Source organism: Penicillium nucicola (genome assembly GCF_028828085.1).
Source record: "Penicillium nucicola strain IBT 29836 chromosome Unknown utg000003l, whole genome shotgun sequence".
NCBI lineage: Eukaryota > Fungi > Ascomycota > Eurotiomycetes > Eurotiales > Aspergillaceae > Penicillium > Penicillium nucicola.
In genome coordinates this window covers 615925-629278 of record NW_026643127.1, presented here as the reverse complement: position 1 = coordinate 629278, position 13354 = coordinate 615925, and the positions used below count along the sequence as shown (strand labels likewise).

Genomic DNA, 13354 nt, shown 5'->3' with positions numbered 1-13354 from the left:
AAATTTCTTAATAGAATTCCATGATTGGGGTGGTTCTCTGTCCAGTAATATGCAAGAGATAATAATATGCACATCATCAAACATGACGTCTAATGGGTTCGATAAAACAAATAGAAATGAGAACGGTCCAGGTTACCGGACCAAACTTTGCCATGGCGGGTATCTGCTGCAAAAAGAAACGCCATGCACCTGCAATGGGAAGAGGTCTATGATAGAGGAAAGAGGTGTGGATGTTTTATAAAGATGGTGGAGGTAGGGTTCGGGTTGTCACGGGACGAGGGGATAGATGGTCGTGGCAGAGAGAAAAGATGGGATGAAATCGGCAGAGAACAGGATAATCGGGAACAAGGTTGAAAGGGTTTTGAGTGCTTTGAGGAAGAGGGGCGGAAGGTAAGGTCTTGGTAGAGCGGACGTGTGGAAGCGAGCATATTGGTAGGCGCCATGTGATCAGCAATGCAAACAGACAGACAGCACTCATTTGCTGGCAGATTTCTTGGCTTGCTGGCTTTCACTCAGCCGCATCACCCACTTCATCTCTGATTCTGTCTCCTTGATTTGGGCCAGAGCTGCATCGATTTTGCCATTGTTAGATTGGGCTGACCCAAGGGTACTTCGGAATTCATTCTCCTTCATATCCTTATATGCAGTATGTGTAGCCAGCAGTTTTTCATAAGAATCCTTGAGAGCCTCGATCTCACGGTTCTTCTGATCTGCGAGGACCTCCAAGCGCTCGGTGGAGTATATGTGTGTTTTCTGCGCATTGGATATGGACTGGAACTGGCCGGAGATAACATTGATACGTCTTGTGAATTCCGCCTTGTCGAGCTTCGTCGTGCATGCTAGCACCTCGTACTGTGTTTCGTGGTACTTGGAGATCTCGTGTATCCGAGCTTGTTCGCGGTTGTGGTTCTCGCGTTCCTCGCGCATCATATCGTTGGTTTGATTGGCGTCCAGCTCGGCATCATGACGCTTCGAGCGCTCATGTTGTATATCTGTTCGCAGTTCTTCCAACTGCCGGTCCTTGCGCGCGATTGAGTTGAGATTGGTTTCGTTGACCTGTTCGAGGTTTTGCAGTCGCTCGTTCATATTTTGTTGCTGGATCTTGTAGGCTTCGTTTGTCCGTTGGAATTCTTCCGCGCGGGACTTTTGCAAAGTGCATTCACGCGTCAGACGCGCAATTTCCTCCTGGAGATTGTGTATGACCCGGCCAGACTTGCCGGTTGCTGCATGTCCGACTGCAGACCATTCTGTGGTTTGCGGCTCGCCATTGCTGGTGTCTGTTGTAGCTGAGGGGTTCGATGGTTGGGAAGGAGCGGGAGAGGTCTCATTGGAGGTTCCTGGAAGGCGAAGAGAATGTGTCAGCTCTGCAATGCCCGGTAACGAATCCAAAAGTACCAACCGTTCTGGCCTGCGGCCGGAGACTCGTCATCGAGGAATCCGTTGTGCATATTTAACTGAGTGTCCACATGCGGCAGATTGACCTGCGGTGCGTCTGCATGAATAAGGGGGTCAGCACCAGCTGGGGCTAGATTCTTGCTGGAGGTGAATCGCATCATGGCCCGTTTGAAGCCGCCCATGTTGAGCGGAACATGCCTGGAAGTTGAAGGCCAGAAAATTGGACGCAAACGATCAAAACGACACAAACACGCGGAGAAGGCTCATACCGATATTAAGTGTCGCAGGTGCCTGTGTCTTATTATTGCTTAATCATCGAGACATCGCAAGGGACAAGCTTTCAATAATAGACACACACAATCACACACACTATCTTTTTTCAATAGTTCAACAATGGCGTCTCAAGCTCAGACCTTAGCTGCAGATAAGTTCCGATGGAAGTAGCGGTAAAGAAGAGGTGAAGTGAAAACGGCTGCTTTGTGTTCCCGCTCCGCTGTCCGCTGTTGACGTCGCGGAAAGCAGCGGGGAACAGGGGTCTTGTGTTTAGCGATTGATTCCACCGACAACCAAATTTGCTGGCAGTTCGAGGTACGAACACGCTAACAAATTGCAAATCAGACGAAAAAAGCTCAGGGATACTGTGGTTTGAAAGAATTGATTACTTCTCAGCGCCTCATGCCACCTATTTATCGACGATATCCAGGGGTACTATATATACACGAAGCTATACCATCCAATTTTGCAAGACAGTTGAACAGAGTGTGCCCACCCTAAAACACCAGAAAAAGAACCCAAAACGCCAACAAGAAGCTCTCTACTGAACAAGGTAGACAAGCAGACCAGCAACACCCAATACGAACTTCATGGAGGATTGAGTAAGGGAACCAGCGTCAGTCTGTACGCTGCCAGTGGACGAGGCGTCCTTAGCATTGCTGATGTCGGTGATCATGGGGACATCATCCGAGCTGCTTGAGCTGGACGAGCTGGCGGGAGCGGAGCTGGATGGGGTAGCGGAACCGCTGGCGGCGGAGCTGATCAGGGCTTTGCTGCTGTTGGCAGCATCAGTGGTCTGAGTGCCGGTGGTGGTCTGGCTGGGAGCTGTGGTAGTGCCAGTGGTGGCTCCGGTTCCGGTGGTGCTGGCGTTGTCTTCCGGGGTATCGGCGGGCTTGTCACCAGCGGAGTGGAGCAGAGCAGTGTAGTTGAACTCGTCTTGCTGGGAGACCTCAAAGGCATAGGTCTGACCACTTTTGACATCGCTATCGGGAGTCCAGGTGAAGCTGCCGTCCTTGGCTTGGTCGGTGATAACCTTAACGTCCCTCAGATTGCCAGAGGGTCCTTCACGGAGGGTGATAGTCACGGGCTAATGGCATATTAGTTATCTGATGCTTGTGCTTCGAGGAGCTGCTATGTACCTGATCGGGGTGGGCACCACCAGCCCAGCGAAGGGTGACGGGCTTGCCAGCCTGGAGAGGCTCAGTAGGCCAGGCAGTGAAAGAAAGAGGGTCGGCGAGACCGAGGCTGACAACGGTTGCCATAGCGGCAATGACACTCTTGGAGAAGAACATGTTGATTAAAGAAAGTAAAGTCCGGGTTCGTTTTAATGAAAGTGGGCGATATTTGTGAGTTCGTATATTGGCGGATGGGCGGCGTAAATGGCGATACAACTTTCAGGAACCTCAAGTGGCGCATCGCGATTCTTATCTGCTGGAAATTATTGCCGTGAGGTCCCCCAGCCCCGCAGAACTAAGCTCGAATGTCGCGTGTTGGTATTCGTAGTGAGACTTCAAGGGCGTTTGGAGAGAATGTTGCATTCCTCTAGCCCAAACGGTGAAGCGGCGACATATTGCTCAGGAAAGCATGTTGCTTCCCAGTCTGGGGAATGCCTGTTAGAGGGCATTGGAAATTCCTAACACAAAAGCTAATCTGCGTCAATTTCAGAGCTTGTTGGTTTGACCGATGTTGGAGTGAGCCGGAGGTCATTCCGCGCCAGGTATAAGATCCATATAGGGTTATTGCAGAATGAGTTATTCCGTTGTTTCTAGTGGCTGAAGCTAAGGATCAGATATCCAGCCATTCAGTCCAAACCTCGAAAATGAGGATCTTGAAATGTCGAGGCCCAATAACATGACTCGGTGGGATATGATGGAATGCCATCCCTTCCTCGAGTTGTTATGATTGGTACCAGTCCATAGGGCAACATAGATTGCAATATCAATCTTCCAGCCCATAAGGCATTTCCCAGTCCTTGGTTTTACTTCAAGCCCATACCAAGGGGTTTGGTTGATGGTGGAGGACCGGTCCTGGGAGGTTGAGGTAGCTTGATCGCCATTCATAGGGCAACATTTGGACTGACTCTGGCCTGTCTCCAAATGCATAGCTTCAAGTACGATAGCAATGGCTCAGATATGATTGATTTCTTGAGTACCTCCTTAATTTTGTCTCAATACTGCCTGGGATTGACTTCTGACAGCTTTCAAAAAAATGTTAGCCGACGTTCGGACCGTTGTATATTTTTGTTATGCCTTACTGCCCCTATCACAGAAAAAAAAGACCACAAACCCAGCTTTGTTTATAGATCGATCCAACAGCCATCAGCTATAGAAGCAAATCTATCACCTGTCAACTTGTCAGTTATGACTTGGTGGCTTCAGTCAAACCCTCGGCGTTTGTCCTCAATTCTACGTGATTGAACGGGAGCAAGGGGTTTGTTTATTGAGACGATCATTCCTTGCAACAAATTACTTATACCCCGCAAGATCTACACGTCCCTTGAGAACATTGCCAAAATGCATTGAATAGAATTGGTATACGCTGATAATTTTTTGAACACTTAGAAATCCCACATGCCACGCATAAGACACCCGGCACCAGAGTCCACCCCGCCATCCTCTTCTAATAGACGATCTGTGAAGATACGTTTGGGGATCTGGTATTCGACAACAGGAATCTTGCGGATATTCCTCTCTTCCAACCCTAGCTCTGCCGTAATCATACCCTGGTAGGTGTGGTCGAGGAAATCCTCCAGGCTGTAGGCCTGCTTTGTGAATTGCTCCGAAATGATACGGGCAATGGCTGCCACGTTGGGGTGATAGTGAGACTGGAGAGTCTCAATCTCCCACAAACTACTCTCAATGGCATTGGTCATGGTGGGGTTGGCCTCTGTGTCATCGAACGGGTCGTCCATGCCTTCTTTTTCCACAGTTTCGAGGAGGTCCTTATCGCGAATTGATCGGTGCAAGAGGAAGGAAGTGGTAGGGTGACTCTTGAAGAAGTTGTACAGGAATGGTACAATGACCACGATAGCCGAGGGGGGAGCGTTGAGTGCCAGGCGGGAGAGACGCTTCATAAAGCTTGCAACCATGGTGGCGGGAAGATGGGATGAGCACAGGAAGGTGTTAAGCAGACGGAAGAAACGTGACCGGTGCTTGGAGTGCAGGAGCTCAGCGTTCAGGAGAGAGTAGAGCTTTGTGTAGAACTGAGGGTAGTCTAGGTTCTTTTCCTGGATGAGGTAGAAGAGACCAGACAGAGCGAGGAGAGATGTAGCACCGCCGACGTTGAAGGAGTCAGTCAAGAAGTCCATCAGGAGTTCTGGGCGAGTAAACCAAGGCTCAATGTTGTGGACCATCATGCGCAGAAGACCCTTTCGCTGTGTCTGCGAGAGGTTGTTTCGGAGAATGGCCAACCACGCATCCTGGGCTTGTCTCTTGTGAGCGTTCACCGAAGACAATTTCTTGTTCTTCATATCCCGGTTCGCATAGAAATTTTCGAATTTGTGCTCCGCTGCGGGCACTTCGTCGCAGGACTCAAGCATCGAGATAAGGGTTTCGAGAATGGATTCGGATCGCTTCGTTGCGGCATATTCACTGTGATGGTCAGTAATGAAGATAGCGAAATTGAGCAAGAGGTACCTACGCCATCTGGGTGAATGTGTAATATCTGACTTCGTCATACTCCTTCATAAATTTGTTCACGTATTCAGACTGCAGGTCCTGGCCATTGCGGGCCTCGACAACGGCCTGGAGAATGTCCTTGAATCCGGTTGACCAAACTGTACTCTCGGCACCGGGGATGTGTGCAATACGTTCCTTGACCAGGCGCATGCTCAGTGTCAGGGCAGTGATCTAGAGATTGTTAGTTGAGAAAATGAGTAACCAGATAGTATACGTACTTGACAGGTGCCATCGGCCTCGCGCATAATGGCAAAAAGAGCACTCTGGTACTCATTCAAGCGCTCCTTCAGCCATGCCACAATAATCTTCTCATTCTCAGCGGCGCGAGTTGATTCCGTGAGATTTCCTGCAGCAATCAAGCGACTGAACACACGGCAGAGGGAGACCGCAACAGCCAAGTCAGGCTTCTCGGCAGATTTCTCGACATTGAGCATCGAGATCAGAGTCGCAATATTGTTATAGTGCTTCCGCGACTCCGCAATCTGATTCTCTAGCTCTTGAATAGTCGACAGTCGCTCGGCGAAGGTGTCCTCGGCGACAGCGCGACGCTTGGAGGATGGGGCACTGGCATTCTTGCCACTCTTGCGCTTCTTGGAGCTCGAATCCGTCGGGGCAGGCATGATGTTCGTCTACTGTCGAAAGGTGATCGTCGCAACTTTTTTTCTGGGCAGATTCGGATGTGGGTTTTTCCGTGGCACGGCACCAAGTCCCAAAGAGGCTAGCGTCTTCACCTCCTAGCCATTCCGAACCTCAAGTCTCCTCAGTTCCGTTCACCCACCCCATTGAATCAATATCTTTCCATCCGCAACAATGGCTGCACGTCTCGCTAAGAGCGCCATTGGTACGCTCCTCACGCTTCTCGACCGTCTGATCGACTCGATGCCTTCAGTTGCTAACTTCCCCTAGGCGCATCCCGTCTTCGGCCGGCTATTCCCGCCCGTGGTGTCCCTGCCGTCACTGCCAACCTGACCTCGTCTCGCTCGGCCTCCAACGTGCCCGCCGAGGAGCCCGCTAAGAAGGCTCAGTCGATCCTCAACGCTATCCCCGGCAACTCCCTGGTCACCAAGACCGCCACCCTGTCTGCCGCCGCCGGTCTGTCCATTGCTGCCATCAGCAACGAGCTGTACGTCATGAACGAGGAGACCGTCGCTGCCTTCTGTTTGCTTTCCGTCTTCACCGCTGTCGGCAAGTACGGTGGCCCTGCTTACCGCCAGTGGGCTGAGGGTCAGGTCCAGAAGCACAAGGACATCCTGAACGCTGCCCGTGCCGACCACACCAACGCTGTCCAGCAGCGCATCGACAACGTCTCCCAGATGTCCGGCGTTGTTGAGGTTACCAAGCAGCTCTTCGCTGTTTCCAAGGTGAGATTTTTTGGTTGAATGTGGTATGTGATTTGGTTGTTGACAGTTTGTTCCCAGGAAACCGCCCAGCTCGAGTCCCAGGCCTACGAGCTCCAGCAGCGCACTGCCCTCGCTGCCGAGGCCAAGACCGTCCTCGACTCTTGGGTTCGCTACGAGAGCCAGGTCAAGCAGCGCCAGCAGCGCGAGCTTGCCGAGTCTGTCATTGCCAAGATCCAGAAGGAGCTCGAGAGCCCCAAGGTTCTGCAGCAGATTCTGCAGCAGAGCGTTGCTGATGTTGAGCGTAAGTTTATCGCGTCCTTGATGTCATTGGCATGAACATTACTAACTCTGCGCAGGTATCATGGCCTCCAAGTCCCAGTAAATGGGTATCAGCAGCTCACTGCATTCGGCATTGTGTACAAAACTATAAGGGCTATTTGCATCTGCCGAGTTAGACCTTGCAATACCATTTGAATTATTATTCTATATTTTTGCGACATGAAACAACGGATGTGTTGAGGAACGAGCTTACCCTGCTACCCTTGAGCCTGATGTCTTCTGCAAGAAGCTCGGCGATATATCCCGTAGACGGCCAGGCATTGGCGCCACGAGCCACCGTAGCTGAAACCCCGTTGCTGGTTATGAAACCAGCTTTGGAGTCCGCGACACGTCAATATCAACAATATCAACAATATAAACATATGTCATGTCCACTATGTATCTCTGCGGCAGTGGCACTATGACCTGCAGGGACTAAGGCAGCAGCCACCCGTGGAGACTGATAACGATCTATAGCTCTCGATTTATCGCGATCGATTCTCCGTAATCTCGAAGTTGCCCTGCACCATATCAACCGTGAGTAAATAAGGGCATTTGTGCGCATGGAGCCGCCAGCCAAGACATGCGCATCCGCAGCCGCCGGACACAGCCACTGACATCTGTTTTGACTAGATTGTTTCTATTTTGGATCTTGACATCTCCAGCATCTACAATTTCTGTCGTCTAGCCTATGCCACTTACCTGCAGTATTCTCTCCACCGAAACTATCACCAAGATCCACCCCCGCACTATCTAAGCTAGCCCATGCGCCATGCCCTCCCTCCGCAACATCCTCCACAAACGCGACGAGCTCAGCAAAGACCCCAAAAACGACCAACCAACAGCTCCCCCACAGCCTGAATTCACCCTCATCCGAACAGACACACACACTCAAGAGATCCTAACCGCTCCCCCAGACCCAGCCCCAACAACTCCAATCCTCCAAGAACCAGACAGCAACACCCTCTCCCCATCCCCGCGCCGGAGCTTCCAGCTCTTCACACGCTCGCGCAATAACTCGGTCTCCTCGCCGTCCCCGCCACGCCGTGAACGCCGCCTCTCAAACCTGCTCCACCTCGACCATCGCAGTCGCAGTAACTCGCGTGACTCCTCTGTAAACATCCCTGCGGATTTACCGCAGATTCTGGACGACGGAGGTGCAAGTAAGCAGGAGCGCGAGGCGCAGTGGGAGAAGAGGGCTACCGTGCTTGTTCAGCAGAATCCGCAGTTCGGGAGGTCGGGTTCTGAATTGGCGTTGGCGGGGAGTGGGAGTGGGCATGCCAATGAAGATGTGGGAGAGGCTTCGTTAGGATTGGGGTTGGGGATTGAGAGGCCTGGGCCTGGATCAAGGGGGTCAAGTCAGAGTCGCATTTCGGTGGGGCCGGCTGAAGATGTAAGTTTAGTTGAGGCGTGGTGATGGGTTGTTTATATATATGCTTTGAGTGGAATGTGGGACTGATTATGCTTTTAGGTTAATATTCAAGAGGCAATTCGACTGCATGAATCTGGTGGTGAGTTTGTGCCTTGCAGTAGATGTATATATCAGCTGCTAACCCTTGGTTCATAGATCTTGAGCGATCAACGCACATGTTCGGACAACTTGCAGACGCAAATAATCCCCTCAGCCAAGTTCTCTATGGTCTTGCTCTACGGTAAGGGATCTTTGATTTGCATTCACGTACATATACTGATTCTAATAGACACGGATGGGGCTGTCCCCAAGATCCAGCGCGCGCAGTAAAATACCTCTCTGCAGCTGCGTCCAACTCAGCCGCAGTAGAAGCAGAGGCTCTGCGCGCCGGTGTCAAAAAGGGCGGGTCTGCAAAAGGAGAGCTCGTGCTGGCCATGTTCGAGCTTGCCAATTGTTTCCGCAATGGGTGGGGTCTGGAAAAGGACCCTGCTGCTGCCAGGCAGTACTATGAGACTGCGGCCAACCTAGGGGATGCCGATGCCATGAATGAAGTGGCATGGTGCTACGTAGAAGGGTTTGGCGGGAAGAAGGACAAGGTACGACATTTTTTACCTCTGTATATTGCTATTATGCATGTTAACATGCTGCTATATAGTTCAAGGCAGCCAAGTATCTCAGACTTGCCGAGGAAATCACGGGCCCTACTGTTGGAAATTCTTGGTAAGTTTGGCTGACAAGGAGAGAAGTCCTTTGCTAATGCATTTATAGGATTTGGAAGGACAAATATAATCCTAAATAATCGATAATGTTGTCCTGATCTTGCTTTTTGCGAGTATCAGCGCTTCCGATTTATGAGAAACGTTTTTGTGATATATCGTGATACATTATTGTGTTTATACGCTGTGCTATGCCAAAATTTAATGTCTGAATGATTTGTGAACACTATGTACAGAACGATCTATATCTCCATGACGTCTTTATCTACACATTTATGATGTGCACACCTCATACACTCTCTTTATGTTCAATCCTCCCCGTTGGTTTCTCATCCACAACTTTATCAGAGACAACCACACGCGCCCTTTCACCATCGAAGATAACTGCAATCTCCTCAAGCGATCTCCCTTTAGTCTCAGGATAAGCTTTCCAAACAACAACCAAAATGAAGAGCAAAACACCCAAAAACACAAAATAATACTTCCAAGAAATACTCTCAAATGCAATGGGGTTGATAAGCTGATTGAAAGCCAACGCCAGATAATTCGAGCCCATCGAGATAGCAACGCCCTTTGCGCGCATCGAGAACGTCCAGATCTCAGCTGGATACGCTAATAGCAGAGGCGTGAAGGCAATGTCATAGCCGGCGTAGTAGATGAACAGGAATGGTATGACGGCTGTCCCAACAGAACCAGTCTTGGTAGTGGTGAAGCTGCCCGAGAGCGCTGTGATAAAGATGTAGCTGATCAGCATTATAATTGTCGACGCGAGAAAAAGGGCACGTCGGCCTGCGCGCTCAACTAGACACGCGCCGACTACACTCATTATCAAATTCCAGAGTTGGAGGAATCCGTTTATGAGTGTTTGGTCTGTAGTCGAGGTTATGCCAATTGTTTCGAGAATGAGAGTCAGATAGTAGGAGACCACTCCGCTGTAGAAGCAAGGACTTCGTCAGTAACAGAAATCCCCAGCCACGGAAGTGAATACTAACCCGCCATTCCACTGCGCAAAAATACCCAGCGAAACACTCAAAAACAATCGATACCGATTCCCAGGCGTGGTAACGCAATCAATCCAGCGTGACTCAGCCTGAGCCAGCTCTTCCAAAAGCAACCCCTGGCTAATCTCCTCAATCTCAAAAACAACCAACTCCGAAGCCTCGTCGCCACCAGCATGAAACCGCACCAAAATATCCCTAGCTTCCTCAACCCTCCCTTGCTTAATCAGCCAACGCGGCGACTCAGCTACAAACAATGTCCCCGGCAGCGCCAGCAAAGGCAGTGCAACCTGCATCAGAACCGGCAGCCGCCATGCCCAATTCCCGGCCATATTTCTCGTCCCGAATGAGATCCACGCGGACAGCGAAGAGCCCATGTAATACTGGCACATGTAGATAGCAGTGACCAGCGAACGATGCGTCGGGTATGCAATCTCCGTAACAAGAATAACGCCAGACTGGAACCATGCACCGGCAACACCGACCAGAAGTCGGGAATAGATGAACATGTCAGGGTTGCTTGCGCCGGCTTGAATTCCCACGCCTAGGGCCAGGAAGATGTATCCTACGAGGATGGTGGGTTTGCGGCCGAAGCGGTTTGCGGACCAGGCTTGTATTGGCAGGAACAGGATGCTGCCGATGTTTTGGAGGGCGTTTATAAAGCCTAGCCAGATTCCTGTTGGATTGGACATGAAGGTTTGCCATTGGGGTAGGGATTGGAGGCTGTTCATTAGTGAGATGTCGTAGCCCATGGTTCCGGAGAATAGGATTAAGCTGGCTATGTAGAGGTTCAATGATAGCAGGTGGGGTGTTTTCCACCACGGTTCCGGGTTGGAAGGAAGGACCTGGTATTCTTTGTCAGTATTTGGCTTTTGGTGGTGTTGGGAGGGTTTGTGTTACTGAAGCTAAGCCATTGGTAGGCGCTGTGGTGGGCGTCTTTGCCTTCATGATGACTGGATCTTGCAATCAAAAGGTGCCTAGAGCCGAAATGTTGGTAATTGAGATGATGGTCTGCCTTTGTACAGCCAGCTGGAGCACCATATTAGTCCATTCCGTCTCCTGTCCAGTGAGGCATTCCACAGAGAGAGAGAGTCGACTTTCAGGGGAAGATCTTGCGGGGAAGAGTTTGTGGAGATGTGGAGAGATTTCGGATCCCCGGGTTAGGTTAGTCAGCTTCGAGATATAAGTTCACTGGAGGCGACGAGACAGAAAGAGGTCGGATTATCTTCTTATAAAGGCTTGTGTGTGACGGGAGGCAAATGCACGACCCTTGCATAGCAGGGCCGCGTATTAGCCGTACAGCCACGCGGCAGCCCATGTCTCACTTCAACTATGTACAGACGACACATTCCAAATATATGAAAATCTCTTGCATTTGCCATTCTTTTGAGCTCCAGATAATGTTCATCTGTTTGCTTTGGCCAAACGCTCATATTTCAGGTATCAACAGCTGTTCCACATAGTACCTGTCATGAAGTGGCCTATGTTTGAGTTCTCCCTAGCAAGCCCCTTCAACCCTTTGTGTCTTAGTGCCGGACTTGGGCATCCTCGGAAGAAAGTTCCAAAGAATCAAAATAGCCCCCGAAAGCGCTAAAATAAAAGGCATCAAAACTTCAACGCCCTTGACCTGCGCAAGAACACCAACAACGAAAGGGAGAACAGCAGCGCCTCCACCTCCAAAGGCAGCGCAAAAGCCAATGGCGCTGACATGGAGATGCTTGGGCAAAAGCTTAGTCGTCACAACCACAACTCCTGGGAACAAGGGGCCCAAGAAAAATCCTTGCAGGGAGACTGCAATTGCACCCGCAAAAAAGTTCGGAACTAAGTATAAAACGAGACAAAGGCCCATCTCAAGAGAGATGTAGATCTGGCTCATCAGCAGGAGCACAGAAATCATGGCAATTCTCGCGAAAACGATCACTTACCGTGATAGCGAGCTTCTCTCCAATCAACGGAGTCACAAACCCAAGAATAATACGCCCAACGGCAATTCCTAGCCAGAATCCAGTGGACGTCATACTGCTCGAGAACGGCGCAGCGTGTCTTACTTCTTTCATGAATGTCACAACCCACCCTCCTAAGGCGACTTCGATACCCACATATCCAAGAAGGAAGACAGAGCAGATCCAAGTGACTCGAGCAGCAGGCATTTTGAAAAGAATATTTCGAAGTCCTCCTTTCTTCTCATCATAATCTTCCGAGTGTTGTTTCTTAGACAGTCGGAATGCAGCCCCCGTTGAGTCCCAGAAACAGGACACGCAAACAACGATTTCTATCGCAGCACCGCCAATCTAGACAGACAAATAAGCATATAGTCTAAAAGAACTTTCAAAATGCTCGTCTAAATGATCTTACCATGATATAATAAAAATAGTACCACGGCAAACCAGCATCAGCAATAAGGAACGAAGCAACAAGCGGGGCAATAACCGCCCCAATACCATAAGAGCCATGCAAGAAGCCCAGCAACTGATTTGCATTATCCAAATCACCAACCCAGGCATTCCAAGCCGAGTCAGCCATTCCATTTCCAAGACCGGCGAATATGAACGATACGACGAGGACTGGGTAGGGCGGGTGCACGCAGTTCAGGATATAGGCTATAAGGTGACATGCTGATGAGATGAGTGCCACTCCTCTTTGGCCGAAGGTGCAATGCGCTTTGTCGTTGACTATTGCTGCTGTTGCGTAGCCGAGGAGCGGGGAGAGGAACACCAGGGAGACGATTGTGTAGGAGAGGTTGTAGTAGTCTTCGAGCTGGAGATTGGTTAGATTTGTATGGATGTGTATAGGGGTGTGGTTTGTACATATGGGAGGAGAGGCTGTATTGTAGAGTTTGATTAGTATATAGGATATCTATCATTTAAACGGGAAACTTACTCCGTATGCAGAGTCGTTGGCTCCCATGACTAGGAAGCTCCAGAATGTTGCTAGCGTTTTAGCTATGTTTGATCTTGGATGGTTCCATTTCTCATTCTCGGGAGGTGCATAGGTGTTGGTGTATTGTGGGCTGTGAACTTGCTGGGCCAATTTATCATGGCCGATGTTGGGAAGAGCTTGTGATTCATGAGACATGGTTTCTTTTGGGCGAAACGAGTTGGACGAGAGGAGGATAGAAGTCAATTCAATCTATCGAGTTTTTATAAGCCTTTCAGACTTGAGCTAAGTAATTTTCGTTCATAACATCATCGAACCACTTCGATCTACGGCAAAGTTGAAGATATTT

General features: G+C 50.0%; 7 protein-coding genes across 7 annotated transcripts; 2 read left to right on the top strand and 5 right to left on the bottom strand.

Moving 5' to 3' along the window:
- Positions 1 to 474: 474 nt before the first annotated feature.
- N7511_003822 (uncharacterized protein) lies at positions 475 to 1577 on the bottom strand (the record flags this gene model as incomplete). The annotated part of the gene is made up of 2 exons (XM_057126247.1): positions 475 to 1337; positions 1400 to 1577. The coding sequence occupies 2 exons, from the start codon at positions 1575 to 1577 to the stop codon at positions 475 to 477; spliced, it is 1041 nt and encodes a 346-aa protein (XP_056985137.1).
- Positions 1578 to 2209: 632 nt separating this feature from the next.
- On the bottom strand, positions 2210 to 2960 carry N7511_003821 (GPI anchored serine-threonine rich family protein; the record flags this gene model as incomplete). The annotated part of the gene is made up of 2 exons (XM_057126246.1): positions 2210 to 2755; positions 2808 to 2960. 2 exons carry the CDS (start codon positions 2958 to 2960, stop codon positions 2210 to 2212), a joined length of 699 nt encoding a protein of 232 aa, XP_056985136.1.
- A 1265-nt stretch (positions 2961 to 4225) lies between these two features.
- On the bottom strand, positions 4226 to 5965 carry noc4 (ribosome biosynthesis protein NOC4; the record flags this gene model as incomplete). The annotated part of the gene is made up of 3 exons (XM_057126245.1): positions 4226 to 5258; positions 5308 to 5516; positions 5564 to 5965. 3 exons carry the CDS (start codon positions 5963 to 5965, stop codon positions 4226 to 4228), a joined length of 1644 nt encoding a protein of 547 aa, XP_056985135.1.
- Positions 5966 to 6155: 190 nt separating this feature from the next.
- On the top strand, positions 6156 to 7067 carry atp4 (F1F0 ATP synthase subunit 4; the record flags this gene model as incomplete). The annotated part of the gene is made up of 4 exons (XM_057126244.1): positions 6156 to 6186; positions 6252 to 6706; positions 6764 to 6986; positions 7042 to 7067. The coding sequence occupies 4 exons, from the start codon at positions 6156 to 6158 to the stop codon at positions 7065 to 7067; spliced, it is 735 nt and encodes a 244-aa protein (XP_056985134.1).
- Positions 7068 to 7775: 708 nt separating this feature from the next.
- N7511_003818 (tetratricopeptide repeat protein) lies at positions 7776 to 9213 on the top strand (the record flags this gene model as incomplete). Its single annotated transcript, XM_057126243.1, has 6 exons — positions 7776 to 8396; positions 8475 to 8514; positions 8571 to 8655; positions 8704 to 9010; positions 9070 to 9134; positions 9183 to 9213. 6 exons carry the CDS (start codon positions 7776 to 7778, stop codon positions 9211 to 9213), a joined length of 1149 nt encoding a protein of 382 aa, XP_056985133.1.
- A 206-nt stretch (positions 9214 to 9419) lies between these two features.
- On the bottom strand, positions 9420 to 11076 carry N7511_003817 (uncharacterized protein; the record flags this gene model as incomplete). The annotated part of the gene is made up of 3 exons (XM_057126242.1): positions 9420 to 10062; positions 10123 to 10973; positions 11029 to 11076. 3 exons carry the CDS (start codon positions 11074 to 11076, stop codon positions 9420 to 9422), a joined length of 1542 nt encoding a protein of 513 aa, XP_056985132.1.
- Positions 11077 to 11626: 550 nt separating this feature from the next.
- On the bottom strand, positions 11627 to 13203 carry N7511_003816 (MFS transporter; the record flags this gene model as incomplete). The annotated part of the gene is made up of 4 exons (XM_057126241.1): positions 11627 to 11995; positions 12054 to 12419; positions 12484 to 12885; positions 13009 to 13203. 4 exons carry the CDS (start codon positions 13201 to 13203, stop codon positions 11627 to 11629), a joined length of 1332 nt encoding a protein of 443 aa, XP_056985131.1.
- Positions 13204 to 13354: the final 151 nt, after the last annotated feature.